We start from the raw sequence: 20354 nt of genomic DNA, 5'->3' as shown, positions 1-20354 counted from the left end.
CAGAGCCCAGGTGGGGGGCAGGGATGGGCTGGCCCAGCCTCGTTATCTAACTCCAGCCTCTCTCCACACGCTGCCTTTTCCTGGTCCGTGACCTGCCTGCAGCAGGCAGCACCTCAGCCATCAAAGCATCACCAGCACTCCTGGATCCCTCCCAAAGAGGGGGGTTCTGCCTCGGGGAGGTCACTCAAAGGGCTGTCAAAAAATCCCAAAGTCTTGTGTAACCTGCAACATCAAAGCAGGGCACCATTTACAAACAATGCAAAAGAGGATTTATTGAAACCATTCTGGTTAGAGCAAGTCCTGTACGGCACAATTTGCAATAAGTTAAAGAACCAAACCAAAGAGACTCAGTGTTAAAAACCACACTAACACAGAACACAGTGATATAGCCATTGCCACCCAGCTGAGTTATTGAATCAAGGCACAAAGTCATTCATCAAATACTGCAAAAGAACAATTACACAGGAAACAAGCTGGAAACAGACTGGTTTTGTTAAGAAGGTGCTGGTTTGGCACTGATGCGTTTAATTGAGCTGCCACGGCGAAATCTGCGTTTCCAAACTGTCCAGAAACATTACTGGACAACTTAAAGCCAGGAAAGCTCCTCAAAGCTGAAAATCCAGCTCTCCTCAAGGAACATTCAGTGTGCCTGTGGGAAGGTCAGGTCTGGGTAGGGATCTGAGGAGGGAGAATACGATGAGAACACACCCAGGCATTCCCCTTGCTCCCAGGCAGGGGAATCTCAGCAGGAAACAATCCACACCCAGCACTCAGGCTGGGCTCCAGTGCAAGCCTGGGGTGCCCTGCCCCGTGCCCTGCCCCAGCTGGCTGAAGGGCAGCCTCAATCCAGCCCTCTTATGGCTGCAACACTGGCACAGAGACCTGGGGGCTGTCAGGCCTAAGGTGCTGAGCACAGAGGAAACCCAAGCTGGGGAACACAGCTGGGGAACCTCCCTGCCCTCCTGGGTTCCCTCAGAAAACAGCTGGGCAGAGAGGCAGAGGGCAAACCCATCATTTTGAGCCCAGGGTGCTTTGAAGGTGTGGAGCATGCTGCAGAGAGCAGCCCTGGCTTCCAGCACAGCTGGACAGCCCAGGAGTGGCTCTCCTGACTGCCCAGGATATGGGACAGGGGAGACAGGGCAGCCTTCAGGCAGCCCCTGGGCAGCTGGAGGCAGGAGGTGCCCAGGCAGCCCAGCTCCCTGCTGTCAGCCTGGAGGGCTGGGGCTCTGCTGGGAGCTGGTGACAGCAGCAGCCCAGGGCTCAGCAGTGGCTGGAGGGAGGAGCTGGTGCCTGATGCTGCACAGTCCCATCCTACAGTGTTTCTACACATCCCCCAGTGTCAGACTCAGTAAGGGAGGGAGGCACTGGCCAAGCCCCCTCCAGCACTGCTGAGCTTGAGAGAGATTATTTTTAGGCCTAGTTTTTATTTTCAGGACTGAGTAGCTGGTTCAAACTGTTTCCAAGGCTCTGCACCTTGTCTCTACAGCCTGCACTGGCACCCATCAGGACAGGGCAGAGCAAACACCTCAGGGTGCTGCATGGATCTCCAGGAGAAACATGTCACCTTCACACAGCAACCTGTCCCAGCCCCTTGGGACACCAGGCTGGGCAGAGAGCTCCAGGATCCTCACCCAGCATCACTTCAATTCCAAGGGCAGGGAGGCAGCACAGGGCTCCTGCCACCTCCTGGCAGCAGGGACAGTGCTTGGAGAAGGCTCCTCAGCAGCTGCAAGGCTGAATGAGGAGGGTGCTGGCACTGCCACTTGGGTACAGGGCTTCCCAGAGCAGCAATCCCAGCTCCCAGAAAAGGTTCAAGTGCAATTCTACTCAAGCCAGATCCTCTGGTTCCTTAAACCTGGAGAGGTTTAAGGTGGTGGTACCTCCAGGGACCAGCCAGCCTGGCCCCAGGGTGGATCTCTCACCACCTATAAGCAGGCTGAGGGAAGGCAGGGACATTGATGCATCCATCAGGTGGGAGACCAGCTCCCTCTCAGTGCCACCAACACTGCACAGCCCGGCTGGGAAGGAAGCAGCAGAGGACACAGACACAGGCAGGCTGGTGACTGCAGAGTAGGACACATGGGGCTGTTCCTGGGAGAAGAGGCCATTTGCTAAGTAGAATGACACTTTAACCCGTGCTTTGCTGGCCCAAGTGACACCACACACCCACCCACTACTGAAGCATGGCCCAAATCCAGGAGAGGGTAATTGCAAATCAACTTGCAGCCAAGCACCTCTCCCCAGCCAGGAGAGCTGACTCAGAAAGGAACTCTAACATCACACAGCAAACTCCACTTCCCAGACATCCAACTCCACTTCTCAGCCATCCCAGAAGTCATCAATTCTGGCACCTCAGCAAGCACATGTTTTCCTCCAGACACACTCCTGAGTCAGCACAGTTCTGTGGGCACAGAGGGATGGAGAGGAAAGCCCTCCTCCCTGAGCTGATGACACTTCAGTGGTGGCCAAGCACTGAAGTCCCATCAGCTCTGAGGACGGACACTTGGCAGCTGCCCCCACAGCCTGGGTGTCCCTAGACACTGGGGGTGCTTCCCTGCCAGCCACACTTTGGTTTGTGGATCAAGAAAGGCAGCTTCCCGTGGGAATGCAGGCTCTTGGCTTGTTGAGAGCAGGGCTGCAGAGCAGGGGCAGCCTCCCCCGTTCCCCGTCCAGCTCAGTCTCGGCTCTGGAATCGCATCCTGTAGAGGCGGTCCCGGATGTGCTGCTCCTCCTCCCCGGGCGTGCGGCGCAGCCAGATCACCCTGCTCACTGCCACATCCTCCTTCAGCTTCCTCTTCATCAGGGACACGGGGCCTGGCCCCTCGCCGGGCTGGGGGCCCCGCAGCAGCAGGTAGCAGGCGTGACGGCTCCGCTCGAACAGCGCCGCTGCAACACGGAGCAGGGTCCAGCCTCAGCCCGTGTGCCTGGGCTGCCCCCAGCAGCACCTGGGCTGCCACCACCAGCACCAGGGCTGCCACCACCAGCACCAGGGCTGCCACCACCACAGGGGCCAGGAGGGACCAGTGTCCTCCTGCCCTGGGCTGCAAGGGGCTCACTCACCAGTGAACGCAATGATCTGGTCGGTGCTGTTGCGGAGCTCCAACAGGACATTCGTGTAGGAAGGATGGAAGAGGTACAGCTTCTGGAGAGGAGCTCTGGGTCTCTGCAACCAACAGGACACTATGAGGACACAGACTCACACGTTATCCCAGAGACAACAGCAGCACCAGGCTCAGCTATTGCTCACACTGGACAGGATACACCCAGCCAGCCACTCTGTGTCAGCCCAGCCTGACCAATGCCATTAGGACAAGTGCTGGGATTTTGCTCACTGCTCTCCTTCCCACCCCAAGCTTCCTGCAGATAGCTGGCCTGTGTGCAGCAGGCAGGAGACAGATTTTTGCCTCAGGGCTGGCAGAGCAAGCAAGGAAAGCAGAGGAAGTTCAGCTGGTGCTTCAGCAGCCTCTGAGACACAAACTGTCACCAGTGCTGCCTGTCACTGCCCCGAGGACTCTGCAAGCAGCTGAGCTGTGCACCGAGGCTGCCTGAGGCTGCCGGGGGCACAGAGAGGATATTCACATGGCCACAGAGATCACTGCATGCAATGCTGCCATGGGAAGCTCCCAGAAAAACAGCAGCAACTCCAGAGATGCCAGGCCAGAAGCCTCCCACCTCACCTACAGTGCCACACCAAGGCAGGGCAGTGACTTTGCTCACAGAGCCACCGGTTTAATTTTATCTACATAACCAGGCTGAGGATGACAAAAGCTGCCAGTGCCACCACCACCTGCAGGGACACGGAGCCCACAGCCAGGGCATGAGGCTGCAGTGTCAGTGGCACAGACAGAGGGGAATATCAACACTGTGGCAAGGGGGTAACTCCACCCAGCTGTGGCCCAAAGCCTGGAGAAGAGCAGCCCCCAGCAGCAGCACTCACTGTCTCATTGCCTGGCTCCTGGAAGTCTCCCCACATGAGGAAGGCAGAGCGGTGATCCGCAGTGGGGAGTGTGGCTGGGCCAGGGCTCCCTGCTCCCGAGTTCAGCTTCAGCTCCCACTGGACTGCTCCAGATTCACTCTCAACAATCATAACCTAGCAGGGAAGAAAGAAAAGGAACTCATGACAAAGGCAGCTCACAAGCCATGAGAGGGAAGTCAGGTCAGCTGTCTCTCCTCACACCGTCTATGGGAACAAGTATGTGACACATGGGAAGATGAGGAAATATTTGAAACAGAGCATCACAGAGATGTGAGACCTGGGGTTGGCCATGTTAGAGTAAAATCACAAGTTTTACAGCTACTTCAAGGGATTCAAAGTTCTGTCATTGAAGCCTCTTGCTGAGAAGAGAATTAAAGTGCCTGAGCTGGCTTCAATAACCTGTTGAAAGAGATCCTTTCACAGCTTAGAGCTTCCTAAAATCAGCCAGAGGGAACACATCCCACCAACTGTCCTTGGCTCAATTCCTGCTTGAGCTGTGACATACAGAGAAATGGGAAGTTAAAAGGAAGACATTTCAAACCTTCTTGCTATTGGGTCCAATCTCACTCTCCAGGACAATACCATGGGCATCAGGTTTGTAGTACCCGAGCAGCGGCTCACTGAGGGAGAGAAAGAGCAGGGACAGATCTGAACCCACCCTGATGGCTGGGCACAGTTTGCTTTCCCAGTTGCCTCTATCCTCCCACACCTGCCCTGGTAAGAGATTTGACTGCATAAAATTGTGCTGGCCTGATACCACCCCAACTCTGAGCCCAACCACATCACAGCAGGCACAAAATGAGGCAGCAAAGCTCTGAGCTCCTCCATCCTGAAGCAGCTCCCAGCATTTGAGGGGACACAACACAATAAGCAAGATAAAGATATGACTCAGGCAAAAAAAGAATTTCATCTGCCAGGACATTGCTGTTGCTGGGATCCTGGAAAGGCCACACCTAGCCCACAGTGAGAACACTACCTCAAAACACGGGACACATTGAGGGTCCACACAGCGTGCAGATCTTTTGTGTTGATCAGTGTAGCCACCTCTGAGTCCACAACCAAGATGTTGTCCCGTGAGTGCCCAGGAACTGCTGTCAGGTAGTCAATGTTTTCAAATCTGAAGGACAGAGAAATGATTAAGCTTTTTAGGCCATGGATGGTTTTACTGTGAGGTTTGGAGTTTTTTTCCCTGCACAGTAAATCCAAATAGGAAACCTCAATGTGTTTTCTCTGCTTTTCTGTGAATCCCTGATGAAGCCATTAACACCAACCCTTGTCCTGAACTTTGGATGTGCTCCTAGTCCAAAAACCACATAGCCAGGAGAGAACAAAGTCCCACCAGGCCATCCTGACAGGAACACCAGCCCTCCCACTCCACCAGCCTCCAAGACACAACCTCACACCTGAGAAGGGGTAAGAGGTGTGTGGCACGGTCAATGTGCTTCTCCCAGTGAGAATCCGGCTGGAAGGTGGGAAGCTTAACTTCCTCCCCAACTACTGTTCTGCACAGATCTTCCAGGGAATATGCATAGAGAGACTTCTCTGTGGAAAAATAAAAATAAAATTAAAAAAAAGGCAAGAATGAGAGAGATAAGTTATCCTGCCCTTGCTCTGAACTCTATGATTTTCCAGATCTGTCAGATCAACTATATTTTTAGGGCTTGCATCATAGAGTTGTAGTGGTATTTTGAGACTCAAGCTTGCTATTGAATGCTTTTAACATTTTATCTGTTCATAATCCAAGTGTTCCACAGTAATCATTTGCTATAAATGACTGCCTAATCCTTTCATGCTTGACATTTGTTAAATAAAATCACTACAGTACACAACAAACTGCAGTTTAAGCAGAAGCCCCCCCTCTTCACTCTGAACAGCTCTCTGACGAGGTGAAAGCTCCACACAGCTTGTAAGAATGCAAAACACGCTCTCAGATGATGTTTACTACCCCTGATCTCAGCTACAATCACTCTTTCAGACCCAATTCCCAAGCAGAGCTGTACCTGTGTAGAAAAGGAAGTAGGAGGAGGAGGAGTGCAGCTGCAGCCTGACGTAGCGCGCGATGCCATCCACCCTCAGGCTGCCCGTGGAGCCAATCTGCTGGCCAGTCTTTCCTGAATGGATGAGGACCTTCACCTGCACAGGGAAGGGATTACAGACAACAACCAACAAGGTTAAAGCTGGTACCAAACTGCAACTGAATGGGAGCTTGGATGGGAAGTCTCTCCCTGGTTTTGGAGGAGTGGGCATGAGTTTGGTGACACCTCTGCCCTGAATTCTTCTGGAAGTTTGAAAACCACTTCCAGCATAGCCACCTGCTCTGAGAATTTGCTACCCCTGTCACCCACCCTCCTTACAGACTGGGACTGTGGAACAGCAGCCCCAGCCCTGTAAGGACAGCAAAGATCCATGCAAGCCTAAGATGGAGATGACCTAATGTCAGCAACAATGCAGCATATGGACATGGGAGACTTGGCTTCACAGGGCAGCTCTGCTAAATGTTTTAAGTGCTCTAATCTACCCCTCCTTAGGCTCATGTGAGCCCAAGAAGATAAAAGAGCTGATAGGTTTCTTTCTACTCTTTGTGCAGGGTAACAAAATCCACTAAAAACTTTTCACCCAGGAAAATAAAGGTTAAAGTCAGGATCAGATTTAAATGTCTGAGCAACAGTCAGAGTCTAGGGAGTGCAATGGACTGTAGGGGCAAGTGAAACATCTGACCAGGAGAAGCACCATCCATCAGAGATGCTGAGTCAGGCAGGAACCCTTCCCTCTACCTTGAGAGGGAGGGACAGGAAAGCAAAGGAAATCCAAAGCAAATCTGGAGAGTCTGGCAGGTAAAAGGGAGAATGAGAACACAGCTGGAGAGGGAGAACAATACATCCATCAGCTATTCCCAGCCTCCTGCACTGGGAGGAGACACACACCAGCTCTGGTAGACCAGCTGCACCTTTACTGTCCAGTGGCTGCCCTGGGACAGTGACAGCCAGGGGTATTTACACAGGGAGTGAGAAACACAACATCTTCCTCACTGCACTGCCAACCCCTCTGTGTTGCCACAGGAGATGGATCCCAAAACCCATCACATTTTCTGGGATGTGTTTGTGCTGAAGCTTGCAGCAGTAGGGGTCAATGGGACTCTCTGGAAATGCTGCCATCTATCCCCCTGCACACAGAGCCTTCCACAGACTGCTCACAGCTCTCTCCTTTCAGCTGCAGCCCTGACAGCAGCAAAGCTCCTCCACTTGAGTGCTGAATCTCCCTGAATCTGACCAGCCCCTTCCAAGCTGCAGAGCTCCACCCCAGCTCCTGCATTTGCGTGATTCTCAAAAGAGAACATACTTTTCCTTAAGTTGGGAAAGTGCTTGCCAAATCCAGAGGGAGGAAGGGATTTCATACCAAGATAGCAAGAGAGCTAAAATGGAAAACAGATCAAAAGGCAGTCTTGCAGAACAGAGGCTACATTCAAACTTTTCTTGGCCGTCTAAGATTAAAAAAACAAAAGTCTTGAGATAACTGGGATAGCAAAAGCAAGGAGAAAAGAAAACAGAGAGAACTGTAGGAGGTGGAGAAGACAGAATTTCTGATGACTGTGGCAACAACAATGCCTTGGACAGCAAAACCCTATTTTCTTATGGAGGACATTGGCCAAGAAGACCAATGGCACCTGGCTTGCACCAGCCATAGGGTGGCCAGCAGGGCCAAGGAAGTGTTTGTGCCCTTGTACTGGGCCTTGGTGAGGCCACACCCGAACTGCTGTGCCCAGTTCTGGGCCCCTCAGTTCACTGAGGTGCTGCAGCAGGTCCAGGAAGGGAATAGACATGGGGAAGGGTCTGGAGCACATGTCCTGTGAGGTGGAACTGAGGGAGCTGGGGGGCTCAGCCTGGACAAAAGGAGACTCAGTGGGAACCTTCTCACTCTCCATAACTCCCTGACAGGAGGGGGCAGCCAGGTGGGAGTCAGGCTCTGCTCCCAGGGAACAGGAACAGGACAAAAGGGAATGGCCTCAAGCCGTGACAGGAGATGTTCAGGTTGGACACCAGGAGGAATTTCTTCCCAGAAAGGTGTGTTAAACATTGGAAGAGGCAGCCCAGTGAGGTGGTGGAGTCACCATTGTGGGAGGTGTCCCAGGAGAGCCTGGATGTGGCACTCAGGCTCTGGGCTGGTAACAAGGCAGGGATCAGCCACAGGTTGGACTCAATGATCTCAGAGGTCTTTTCCAACCTTAATGACTCCACGGCTCTGGAATGAGGACCTGGGGCTCCCACTGCTCCTATCAGAGCCAGAGGGAGCTGTAACTTGTGTGGTTTGAACAGGACAGACTGGGCAAGCAGACAATGCTGTGCCAGTCCATCATGGATGAAGATGTTTTAGCAGAAAAACTGCTCCAGCTACATGACTTTCCCCCTCTCAGAAATGGCAGAAGCTATACTTGGAGGGAGATAACACCACCATGAGCTGTTCCACTAAATGAACTCAGATCAGAATTAACCACACAGTGACACTGTGAAGAGCAGTGCAAAGCAGACCACAGGCAGAGAGAGGGAAGGGATCAGAAAAGGGCAGTGCTGGTACAAAAGCACTGACTGTCAGCTGTGCTTTGATCTAAGAGCCAAAGCTGTCCAACTTTGTTCACTTCCACTTCTCTAAGCAGAGAAGCAGAAAACTGCAAGCTCATCTTGCCCCAGATCACTCCCCAGGCAGCACAGGAACATGCAGTGAGGAGAGCACACTGAAAAGGGGGAGGGATTACTGCCCAGCTCTTTGATTTACTTCATTTTTTTAAACCATAAAACACTTGTGCTGATTTGGGAGTACATCTCTGGAGGGTGGGAAGGAGCCCACCACAAACCCACAGAAACCAGAGGCCTCTGGACACTTCCTCTGGGACTACAAGGTGGAAACAAACAGCATTCCTGCCATCCTCTGTGGCAGCCACTGGGCTTATCAGAGCTTCAGGATGACATACCTGGCCTTCTTTAGTAATAAAGATTATCAGGTCCTGAACTCCATCATTATCCACATCTGGAATCACTGATAAAGGAGTCAGCACAGTATAATTAGCTCCAAAGTCACGGGATTGCCTCCACAGAACTTCCCCTGGAACACAGTGGGAAACAGTCATTAGAAGGCATCTTAGGTTGGAAGGTTATTAATGCTCCTGTTCCAGCCCATCAGCACCACAAAGCAGCCACATTTATGCTGATCATGGAGTTCTTCCTTGCTTTTCTGCATTCCCAATGAATCCCAGTATCCACAGTTTCATCTTACATTGGGAAGCAATCCTAGCTGCCTGCAGGAATGCACCCAGACACCCTGGTACAAAGAACAGCTTGCTTCCCTTGTGCCTTTGGTTAACAAGCTTCCCAGCATGTTCATGGCATGGAGAAGCCTTTGCTGTGGTCTAAACCCCTGCTGCTGTGCACTTAAATCTGCACAGACATTTTGAGACCATAAAGCAGCTGAATTCTGACCAGTGCTGCTGCAGCTCCTGGCAGAACCTTCTTTGCTGCAACTTGCCTCCTGCAGATGTTGCTGCAGATGTTTCCCCACTGACATGACTAGCCACAGCTCAGGCCACATCCCACCTCTCCCTTGTTTGAAGAACACACACGCCCCAAACTTGTTTGTAAACTGAGGTAACAAAGCTCTGCTTGTTAGAAAGAAAACAGGGGGTGGCCGGTGTGGGCTTCCCTTCAACAGCTCCAGTTGAGTGGCTCCATCCATCCACTGCCCATGGCTGTGGGCCACTTTGTGGAATTTGCAGTGGAATCTGGCAGGGAGGACACTGCTGGGGGATTTTCTTTCTCATGAACACTTCAGTGTCTGATTAGGTGCTCCCAGAGCAAATGTTTACCCACCCCTTTACCCAGCATCACACACAGCAATTATCATTTCAGGAATGCAAAGTAATCATCTGTTCTTTGTCAGGAAGGCAGCTGGACTGAAAGCCAAGGAATTACAACTTGATGCCGTCTGCAATAATTTAAGGCAGGCTGTATTTCTAGTAGAATTGCTTCAAAGCTTTTACTGCAAAGCTGAAAAAACCACTTGGATTTGTTACTATGACAACAGATGTGAAGTGAAGAGAGCAGATTTCCTAGTTTCCTTACAAAATCATGAGAAGGCAAAGAATTTTGCCCTCGAAGAAAATAAGCAGGCAGAGGAAGAAGAGAAGTTTTAAATTACCACATTCTAGCTTCAGGACTGTCCAAAGGTAAAGAGTAAGACCAGGCTAATGAAATTCACTTGTCAGTGAATTTCTAGGCTCTAATTTTCCAGGCTCTTATCTTTGGTGGTTAGACAGCTAACAGAGTTTGGAAGAAAATATCTTATTCTCTTAAAAGAACAGTCTGAGTAAGAAAAACAGGTGACACTGAGCTGGATCCAACACCAAGCACTTGAGAAGTTTTCCATGCTCTAACCCAGCCCAGGAAGAGCACAGAAACCAGCCCTGCCCTGCTCCCTCAGCAGGAGATGGGACTGTCATGTCTGACATCTGCAGTGCCACGGCGCTTCCTCAGAGCCCGGGGTCACAGCGAGAGGAGCCAAGATGGAAATCAGGCAAGTGCCTAGACTGCAAATCTAACCTGGGTGAAAGGTTGGATTTTTATGGTCTGGAAGGAATAATGAAATCAGAACTCAGAAGACTGAGCTCAGCTCTCACTTCAAGCAGACACAGAGGACACAGAAACTTTTCTCCCTGCCAGATGTTCTCCAGGTTGGAGTTCTGGTTTATTTATTTAGTGATTTCTCAGACAGAAGCAGTTCCACCATCTGATCATCATGGTGTCCTTTCTGCTCAATCCCCCAGGAGACCAGAGCCACCCACAGGGCTCACTGTTGAGGCTGCTGGAGGATCAGATGAAGAGAGAAGGGGTAACAAAACTCTTACTCCTGTCCTCTCTCTTGAGACTCTGCCTCAGACTAAGGCAGAGATGCAATAATGCACAGCTACAAAGACTTTTGCTTTGACCTGGAACAGTTAATCTTAAGCTCCTGTGTGTCCCAGTTTGCTGGTAAGATAAACATGCAGGAATGTTAGATGTCCCACACAAACAGAAGCATGCACTCCTACACTTCCCTTCCTGCCCACTCTGGTCACTCCTTGTGGCAATGAAGAAAGCAGGACTTAACACAACTTCAACTGATAAAAAAACCACTAAGTTTATCAGCATTTGAAGATCAAAACCACATCAGACACAGTCAGATGATAATCTGCCTATCTCTCCTTCAATCTTCCTACAGGCAGGGGCTAGACAGCCTGAGAGCCCTGGAATCTCACCAAATCCTCCACCATGATGAATCATTAACAGCTAAAGATTGTGCTGGCTACTGTTTTTAGCACACTGTGATGTAAGTTAGACTTTGCCTCTTTGAATACATTTAGCCTATTTAAATACATTTTATTCTGCTCTGCCCTGCTAACCCCCAGTCAGCTAAGCTCAGAAACCATTTTTAACCTACTTAATAGCAAAAAGGCATTAAATACATAAACTCCTGGGTTATTCACTTTTCTGTCTGATGCATTTTTTCCTCTCTTGCTTTGAAGTTATCTATGGAATGTTTTCTTCACTGTATTGCTGTGACCTGTAGCTTAGCCTGGCTCCTTCTCTCCACACTTGCCTTTATGGCTGTCTTTAGTTACAAGCCTTTGGCTCCACAGCCAACTTTCTACACTTTGACCTGAAAGTAACTACTTCATTAATGGTCTAAAAATAACCTGTGCTAAAGCCTGCACATGAGGGAAACGGTGATAAGAGGTCTCTGCTGGTACAGAAACTTTCTACCTCTGTGTGTATCTACACTTCCATCTATACATTAGAAATTAAAAACTACACCTGATTTTCCTCAGATTCCTTGGAGCTGTACCTCTTGCTATTTCTTTTTTCAAGTTTTTGGAAAACAGGGTGTGAGGGGTTTAATACCAGATACAAAGGATGGGATCCTAGGAAGAACATATATTGTTTAGACCTTTGAAATAGTGACCTCCAAAATGGAAATGTATTTTAGGCCTCACCAGCAAGGAGGGTTCAAGGTGCAGCAGATGATCACTGTTCCTAAAGTAGTACAGGCACTCCTTACCCCCACCCACGTTAGGCAAGATGATGATGATGAATTTCTCCACCTCTAAGTTTAGAAAGGAAGAAACCTTTCCAGAGGAACTAGGCAGAATCGTAGACTACTGAAACAGACTGGCAAGCACTTATCCCAAGTGCTCTCCTTGACAACTTTAAAATCATGAATGCCTGGAACTCCCACTCCTCCTGCCACAGCAGGCACTCCTGGCACGCACACACAATAACTGGGAAACATTGCAGGTGCAGGTTTGTGTCTAACCCTGGGGAGTATAAAGTAACACAGCTAGTGACTGCTCCTCCTGCTTCAAAAGCTGTTGGAACGTGGTCTTATGAAACAGTGGCTGGCACAAACCCCCACCAAACCTTTGGAACAGCGAGGCTGAGAGCACGCGCTCCTCCACGCCCAGCAAGCAGCCCTGGCAAGGCTTCCCAGATAACAAACACCCCGTGCCATTGTTCATGTACCAGTCAGTCACGTCAGGCTGACATCCCCCTGGGGGCCACCAGGTGAGGAAAGCAAGTGGCCCGTCCCCTGTGTGGCAGCAGGGCTCTGCAGGCACTCACCTGTGCTCAGGCTGATGGCTCTAAGGGACAGGGGCCTCTCCACCACCAGGCAGCCCGGGGCTGCAGCCGTGCCCAGCTGCTGGATGCCACACTGCAGCCCCTGCACGTCCTCTGCAGCAGGGCTCTCCCAGAGCACGCTGCCATTCGTGCCAGACACCGCGGCGAGGAAGGCACAGGGAGATGGCAGCCCTGGGGACAAGAGGGATCAGAGGGAGCTGCCCCTGCAGCCACCTTGGCTGCCCGGCAGCACCCAGGAGCTGGCACTCGCCCAGCTCCTCTCCCCATCCAATTTTCTCTCCCAGTCACTAACTGGAACTGGAAGAGAAAGGACAGCCCTCACTAGGTGTTTTTGGGTCAGGTACCTTCATCCAGACAGGACATGTTGAATTTGTTGCTGCCATTGCTGGATTTGAAAGCAAAGAGCACATCTTGTACTTTGTCTTCATTCATGTCTTCTATAGCAAGGAATGGGTAGGGCTCTGCAAGAGAACACAAGCCAGGTTCTGGTGAGGATTTCCTTAGCCCACAGCAGAGAAAGTTGGAGCAAAACACAAATTCCTAGAGACCTACTCACTGCCTCCATCCTGGACAGTGTAACATCAGGACAAATTGCCTTTTATATTAAAAAAGTCACATACACAAGTACCAAGGACAGGAAGTTAGTGCCAAACAATTTTTTCAATTTGCTGTTCCCCAGAGGATGTCTTTTTTAAGAGGCAAGCAGCCAGAATTTGAACTATGCTGAACAAAGAACAACTGTGATCTTGAGTGGGGCTGCTATTCTCAAAGTATAAAGAAGCCCCACCCAAGCCCCACAAAACCCAGATACTCCATCTTCCTATCAGCTGAAAGCAGTTTTCCTGAGCTCAGAGTAGCAGCACCTGGGGTGTCTGCAGCACCACACGCAGCTCAGCCCCTGCTGTGAGCACTATCTCTGCATTTACAGCACATCCAGCACAACCTACTGCACACAAGATTAAAGAAAAGCTCTCCCAGAAGCAACTGGGGAGCAGGACCCAGGCTGAAGAGCCAACTAAAACACCAGAATAAAAATAGCTATAATAACTGCAGAGCAATTTATTTAAAAAACAAGATGGAATTATTCTTCTTCCCTTCCTGTTGGCCACGGGGAAAAGGGAGAAAGTCAAAGTGACAGAGATAAAAATGCCTAATTGCCTCCAACCTCAGCTCGAACTCCAAAGGAACATTTTAAAGAGCAAGCTTCAACAGAGGTTTATTCCCAGACACCCTTTCTCTCTTTCTTTTTTTTTTTTTTTTTCTTTTTGGGATTGAGGCCAGCCTGCTACCTTGTTACCACTTCAGAGCAGCATCTAATTTCTGCACTAAATCCTGTAAACACCTCCTGGAAGGCCACTCCAATTATGATGGGCCATTGCTTATCCAGGTCAGGTACTCACAGCTCTGGCTCCCAAGGGCTGCATCCCTGCAGGTCTGGCTGTGCTTAGGTAGAGCCCCACAACCCAAATCCGTGGCACAGAAAGGAAAAGGACTCTTGGTAAGTATTTGTTCTGCTGCAGCAAGCTCACCTGCGTTGTTGTAGTACTGGAACCATGTTCTTTCTGAAACTGGCCTCTCTGGGCAGGGAATGATAAAGGAGAAAGCAAACACAATGATCAGGCAGAGGAACAGGGAGATGAAGAAGGCAGCAGTGCGCCACCGGGACAGCCGGGACAGCCCCGAGGACTTGATAATCCTCCTCTCCACGTAGTGCTCATGGTTCTCCTGAGCTTTCACATCCTCAGTCTTCAGAGGGTGGATCTCAGCTTCTGAGTCCTTGTTATCCATCACAGCTCATTCATCAGTATTCACCCTTCTCCCCCTTCACCTACAACAATGGAAAAAGAAGTTAAAGTACATTTTGAAATATATTTTAAAAACAGCAATTAAAATGTTCTGTTACTACCTGATATTCACACTGGAAACGTTTAATGAGAGGTGAGCAAACCAGTGTATTGTCACAGAGCTGGATACAACACACTGCTGGTGCTGGAGGTCTCCCACACAGACAGTTCATGGAATGCAGAAACAGCACTAATTCTTCCCCAGAGGAGGAAATCAGCTCTGCTAGAGCTGGACAAAGAAGGCTACAGACCCCACGCAGAAAGGACTGACTGGTCTGCAGGTCTCCCTCAAGAAAAACACCCCAAAAGCTCCTTTTGTTGCAAAGACTTGTTGCCACCTCCTGTGTATGTCAGCCCGGCTCCCAGCTGGAGAGGTGAAAGGAAACACTTGTGACCTTTATATCCCAACACAAGGCTGCTCTCCACTGTAAATGTGCACTTGAGCTTCCCCAGGAGAGAGAAACAAACACCAGAGTATTCTGTATAGGAGCAAAACAAAGCTCTTTAACACCTGCTGACATGAGAAACCACTGGGTAAGTTCAGCAACCCACCCCTGCAAAAGGCAGGATGCAGAAGGCAGCCCTGCAGAAGGAGTGATGACTTCCCTCCCCAGAGAAAAAACAAGGCAGGAGCTGAGACTAAAATCAGGCAAATCTGATTTCATCAGAGTGGAAGAGTTAAAAACTGCTGTTTTAGCTTCTCCTGCTATAAATCATGACCTTGGGCTATAGCTACAATAAACAGAGGAGTTCTGGGCTAATTTCCTACAAAAAGGGGGAGAAAGAGCCCCAGTCAGTTAGAGGAGCCTCTAAGCCATTAACCACAACAACAGTAAAAATCCATGTTTTATACAGATTCTCTGATAGTGCTTCTTTAAAAAAATCACACAAGGGAAGAAATAAAGAATAACACATTCCAGTAGGCTTGGAAAAAGCTGCTTGACAGTGTTATGAAAAGTTATATCAGAGTAAATAACCATGACAACCACGCCAATTTTCCATGACTCTGCCCCAGCAGTCACGTGTTTGGGTTGTCCACTGCAGCCATTTACTTCCCCAGCAGAAAAGAGCTTAAAGTCAGCACCAACACAGTGCACAGCATGGGATTTCAACAGCAACAGGGCTTGCTGTGTCTCACGTTTCTACCCAAGCTCATTTACAGGTTCTGTGAAACACAAGATGAGTCACCCTGGGGAGGCTCAGCTCCTTCAAGCAGCTGTGGCTCCCCAGGCTGTCCCTGTCCCACTGCAGAGGCCTCTTCTCTTCTGGGTACAAATCACAGGGGGACAGATCCACAGCAAGGCAACCCTGAGGCACAGAATCAGCAGGTCAGCCTGGCACTTCCAACCCTTAAACCTCAGAGCCTGCTGCACTTAAAAGCACTCACTTCCACCTGAGCACTCTGGCATTTGTTCTACATCAAGTACAGGATGTCACTCCTGATAATTCAATTCAACCTGCACAATACCATGCAAACGGATCAATAATGCAGAAGTTGCATCTTATTCCAAAGATCTTACTCCAAGGATTTTATCTGTCCCTCTTATCAGCCTACCAGCCACACCAGGGACACCCACACGAGCCTGGCTGTTCCCAGACCAACAGCAGGCACCTGATGGGTAGGAAGGCTCCAGATGGAAAGGGGAACAACAGATCAAGTGGTGCTTTCAGCCTCTGCCCCGAGCTGAGCATTGCTCTTTTAGTGCACCAGGCCTTGAGCAGGTTCAAGGTACAAGGATCCAGGCTCAGGCTGAGCAAATGATTTACTGGCGTGGAGCAGCCATGGCCACAGTGATGGGGACAGTGGCAGGAGGGAGTTATGGGACCTCCCCTGTGCTGGGCCAGCTGGCTCGTGTGTCCCTGCAGCGCCCATCTCCAGCAGCATGGAGAGGGCACCCTTCTCAAAACCAGCCCCCACAGCATGGGCTGCAACAGGGCTCCAGCACAATCCCACAGCCTCCCCAGCAGAGCCTCCACAGCCCCCCAGTAAGGATCTGGGAAAGATCCAGGTATGGAGCAGGGAAAGATCCAGGGCATACCAGCACCTGTGAGACTTCCCAAAAGGAACCAAGCCCGGGTTTCTCCCCTCTCTGTCCAAAAGGGACACCACCTAACACAGCACTGATGGCATATTTTTATGACTCACTATAAATCTCAGCACTGTCATCTAGACTGGGATGAGAACACTAAAAAAGCAGTAATTATCCTGACAACCCCAGTAATTCCCCTCTTTTCTGCAGCGATGACCCCACGGAGCCACCGAGCACAAAGAGCCCTCAATGCCTTTAAAGCAATTCTCTCTCTTTTCTTTCAGGGTTTGAATAATGCCCTTTGCACCCCTGCCAGAGCAGAGGCGGTGCCAGAACGAGGACCATGAAGGTCAATGGCCAAGACTCAAACAATGCAGGAAATCCCAGTGCCTGCTGCTGCCAGAGTACAAGCTGGCAGCATGTGCAATGCCCTGAGCTCCACAACAAAGAGGGCTGGTAATCAGTTTAATTGAAGACAAGCAGAAAATGATAGTGTGCATCTGAGATGGTTTTACTGTCCTCTAGCAGCTGACATCTCATCTCCTGCTGGAAGAGGACACAAAATAACTCAGCTGGGAAGTTCAATGCATCCAGGCACCTTTCAGGGGAGCAGCAGTGACAGGATTCTGTGTTGCTGCAGTGTGACACACACTACCTGCAGTACATCTGGGGACAGGAGAAAACATGGGAGAAAAACCTTGTAGAATTAGAAATAATTAAAAATCACATGTGACAAACCCAAACTGAACCCACACAGGCCAGGGAGTGTGGCAGCACAGCCAGGATCTGCATCTCAGACTCAGCTTTAAAGCTTGCTTCCCCCAGCCATGGGATGAGCTGGGAGCAGTCCCCAGCCCAAGGAGAGGGGGAACAAACATCCCTTCCTGTACCACAGCAACAACAGGGACAGGACAAACACAGCTGTACTCACCTTCACTCTCCTGTTTCCTGAAGCCACAGTGCAGATTTACAGATCTGATCTGCCTCAAAGCAGCGACTCTTGCACAGCTAAACCCAGGGGACAAACCATCAGCAGCAGTCAGACAGAACTGCTGACAAGCACAGAGAGCCACAGACAGTCAGGTGGATGAAGGCTGGTGACAGAAACCATTTAAGGATCCGTGCACTGGAAAGGTTTAACTCATTTTCCACTCATAAAACACCAGACCACAGCATCTGGAATGTCACCAGGCACCAGCTCTTCCCAGAAAATTTTTAGCAATATACTGTAACTTAGATTTGATGTTCAACACATTGTTATCTTCCACGGAATGATGAAATCAGGTTCTGACTGGACATTTTAGGACCTCGAACACAGCATTTGGCTGGTTTGGTTCTGTTTGGTTGGTTAGTTCAAGCACCTCAGAGGTTTCCTTCCTGTCAGCCAGAAATTGTTGAAGCCCCAAGCTGCAATCAATAAAGACAAACCAGCCAGGTTTTGCTCTAATAAGATGCAACATTCCCATCACAGCTATTTTCCATGAGCAGACGGTTGGGTTTTGATCCCATGCACACTGTGACACTACAGCAAACTCACCTGCTGTGACATTCAGTCTCGGGTCATTTGTTCCTTTTTCTGCAGTCCCACTTACATCAGGACAAGAAGAAATAACATGTAAGATTTCCCAAAATGAGCTCTGCTCTCCCAGAGACACTCAGGCTGCATGCTGCACTCAAGCTTATCATTTTGCTGGGTCATCTGCAGCTCACAGCTCCTTCCTGACACCAGGTCACAGCCAGGGCTGGCTGGGGACACTGACCCGAGGAGACATCCCTGTCTGACAGGGCACCTCTGCTCCTGGCACGGCCCTGAGGCCTTTCTGAGGACACAGCCTGTAATCCAAACCCCACCAGCCAGACTGGAGTGGCCCTGGCACAGGGTGCCCAGAGAATCCGTGGCTGCCCCATCCCTGGGAGTGTACAAGGCTGGGCTGGACAGGGCTTGGAGCAGCCTGGAGGGTGTCCCTGCCCATGGCACTGGGTGGAATGAGATGAGCCTTAAAATGCCTTCCAAATCAAACCATTCTGGGATTCTCCTGCTGGAGCTGTCCTCAGGTTCTTCTGAAATGACATTTAACCCTCCAGCACAGACAGAGTGTGCCACAGAGCACTCACAGCAACGGAATTAGAAACTCCAGAGCAATGTGATACATCTGTCATTTGTAGGAGAAAACTCTTATCCAGGGCAGTTTTCACTACAGACAGGAGTTCAAATACAGAAACTCAAACTGTTCAGAGAAGAGCAAAACAAAACCCAGAATTATTTCCATGAGAGCAATGGGAAGATCAAAACTCTAAGATGAAGAACAGCATTAAAGCTGCGTGGAACTGATTACAGGTCAGGCCAGTAATAACGACTGTGCTGAAGAAACACCAGCCATTTATCATCCCTGGGCTCACAAGCTCCAGGGCAGCCAAGCCACTCCTCCCAGCAACTGTTGCAGATCCCTTGTGCCAGCTCCAAGGGCAGCTGTCAGCAGGGTGCCTGGAGCCCCCAAACCACAGACAGCCCCACCTCAGCCACAGGGCTCCCCTCAGAAGCACAGCGACATCCCTCAGTGCCACAGACTGAGCACACAAGGGACTCTGCAGAGATCTCTGTGCATGAAAACCCCCTGCAAAAGGCTGGGGTCATTTTGTGTGGGTTTATTCAAAAGACAAAAAAAGTACCTTTTTTAGGTGGGGCACCTACTCTACAAGTCCATGGTGCCTCCTGCACAGCCTGGAGAGATTTATGGCAGTGAGAAAGGAGTGTTCAAAGGCCAGGCTGGATGGGACTTGGAGCAGCCTGGTAGAAGGTATCCCTGCCCATGGGGCAAGACAATCTTTATGGTCCCTTCTAACCAAAACCATTCCATGATTCTATGGAACAAGGGCCCTCCTCCAGATGCTGCTGTCCTTCACAGCCACCTTCAAGAGAAAACACTTCCCCCCCCCCCTCAGAAATGGAATATTTCTTTCTGTCACTCACAGGCACACAGAGCAAAGCTCCCCCATCACACATCCATCCCTGGGGAGCCCTGAGCTCCACAGGCAGCCCAATCCTGCCCAGTCCCTCCCAGCAGGACAGGCTGCCCCTCTCCCTCGCAGCTGTTACACAAGACGTTCCTGCCTTACAAAATAAGGAGAGAAGGCTGGAAATGAGGCTGGAGTTGAACACATTGCGGTGTTTTCGGCAAGCAGCCCTGCAAACAGGCGTGTGGGCTCGGAGGGGAGGAGGAGCAGGGCTCTAACCCTGCCAGGAGAGCTCTGCACGGGCGAGGGGCTGGCCCTGGCCCAGCACAGCCGCGCAGCCGCCAGCCCGGCACAGGGCAGCTCGGAGCACAGGGAGCAGCCTGGGCTTGGGAAAAAGGGTGAAATCCTCTCCCAGGCTCCTGGCTGCGGTGTGGGGACAGCTCTGGAGCGGCCCAAGGCGGGCAAACCCCGCGGGGCCGGCAGGGAAGGCCGCGGGGCCGGGCCGCGAGCGCTGCCAGCCGCGGGCTCGCACCGGCCCCGCGGCCGCCCCGAGCCCGGCGCTGCCCGCCCCACGCTCCCGGAACGCCGGTGACAGCGCGGGGACACAGCCCGGGGACGCGGCCGCGTTCCCGGTGCGCACCCCCGGAGGCGTCCGGAGCCCATGGTGCGCCGGGAGCGGCGCGGGCACCCCCGAGCCCCCCGGCCCGGCCCGGCCCGGCCCGCTCCGCACTCACCCCGCGCCGCCGCCGCCGCCGCCACTTCCGCCTCCATCCCCGCCTCCGCCCGGCGGAAGCGGCGTCACGGCGCGGGGAGCGGTTCCGCTCGGCCCGGCCCGGCCCGGCCCGGCCCGGCCGGGGTCGGCGGCGGCGCGGGCGGAGAGCCCGCAAGA

At 51.3% G+C, this 20354-nt stretch overlaps 1 protein-coding gene across 6 annotated transcripts; it reads right to left on the bottom strand.

Moving 5' to 3' along the window:
* Positions 1-246: 246 nt before the first annotated feature.
* FAM234A (family with sequence similarity 234 member A) lies at positions 247-20305 on the bottom strand. 6 transcript variants are annotated; one of them, XM_064390809.1, is made up of 12 exons: positions 20200-20305; positions 14166-14464; positions 12981-13097; positions 12619-12807; positions 8943-9073; positions 5977-6109; positions 5380-5518; positions 4953-5093; positions 4518-4596; positions 3938-4090; positions 3061-3163; positions 247-2886 (listed from the first exon to the last, which is right to left on the bottom strand). In XM_064390809.1, exons 2-12 carry the CDS (start codon positions 14422-14424, stop codon positions 2675-2677), a joined length of 1656 nt encoding a protein of 551 aa, XP_064246879.1. In that variant the 5' UTR covers positions 14425-14464; positions 20200-20305; the 3' UTR covers positions 247-2674. The 6 variants fall into 6 exon arrangements, with proteins under 6 accessions (XP_064246879.1, XP_064246882.1, XP_064246878.1 ...); XM_064390812.1 differs by lacking the exon at positions 20200-20305 and adding an exon at positions 19628-19782; XM_064390808.1 differs by lacking the exon at positions 20200-20305 and adding an exon at positions 17442-18010.
* Positions 20306-20354: the final 49 nt, after the last annotated feature.

Source organism: Passer domesticus, chromosome 15 (assembly GCF_036417665.1).
Source record: "Passer domesticus isolate bPasDom1 chromosome 15, bPasDom1.hap1, whole genome shotgun sequence".
Classification (NCBI taxonomy): Eukaryota; Metazoa; Chordata; class Aves; order Passeriformes; family Passeridae; genus Passer; species Passer domesticus.
The sequence above is the reverse complement of the archived record's forward strand: the minus strand, read 5'-3'. Positions and strand labels throughout refer to the sequence as shown.

Bases quoted from the DNA above. Each gene is read 5' to 3' on its own strand.
- FAM234A (XM_064390809.1), bottom strand. From the start codon at position 14,424: ATGGATAACAAGGACTCAGAAGCTGAGATCCACCCTCTGAAGACTGAG. The intron at 9,074-12,618 runs GTGAGTGCCTGC...ACTGTGTTCCAG, and splicing joins AGCCATCAGCCTGAGCACAG to GGGAAGTTCTGTGGAGGCAA. The intron at 5,094-5,379 runs GTGTGAGGTTGT...TCTGTCCTTCAG, and splicing joins CACCTCTTACCCCTTCTCAG to ATTTGAAAACATTGACTACC.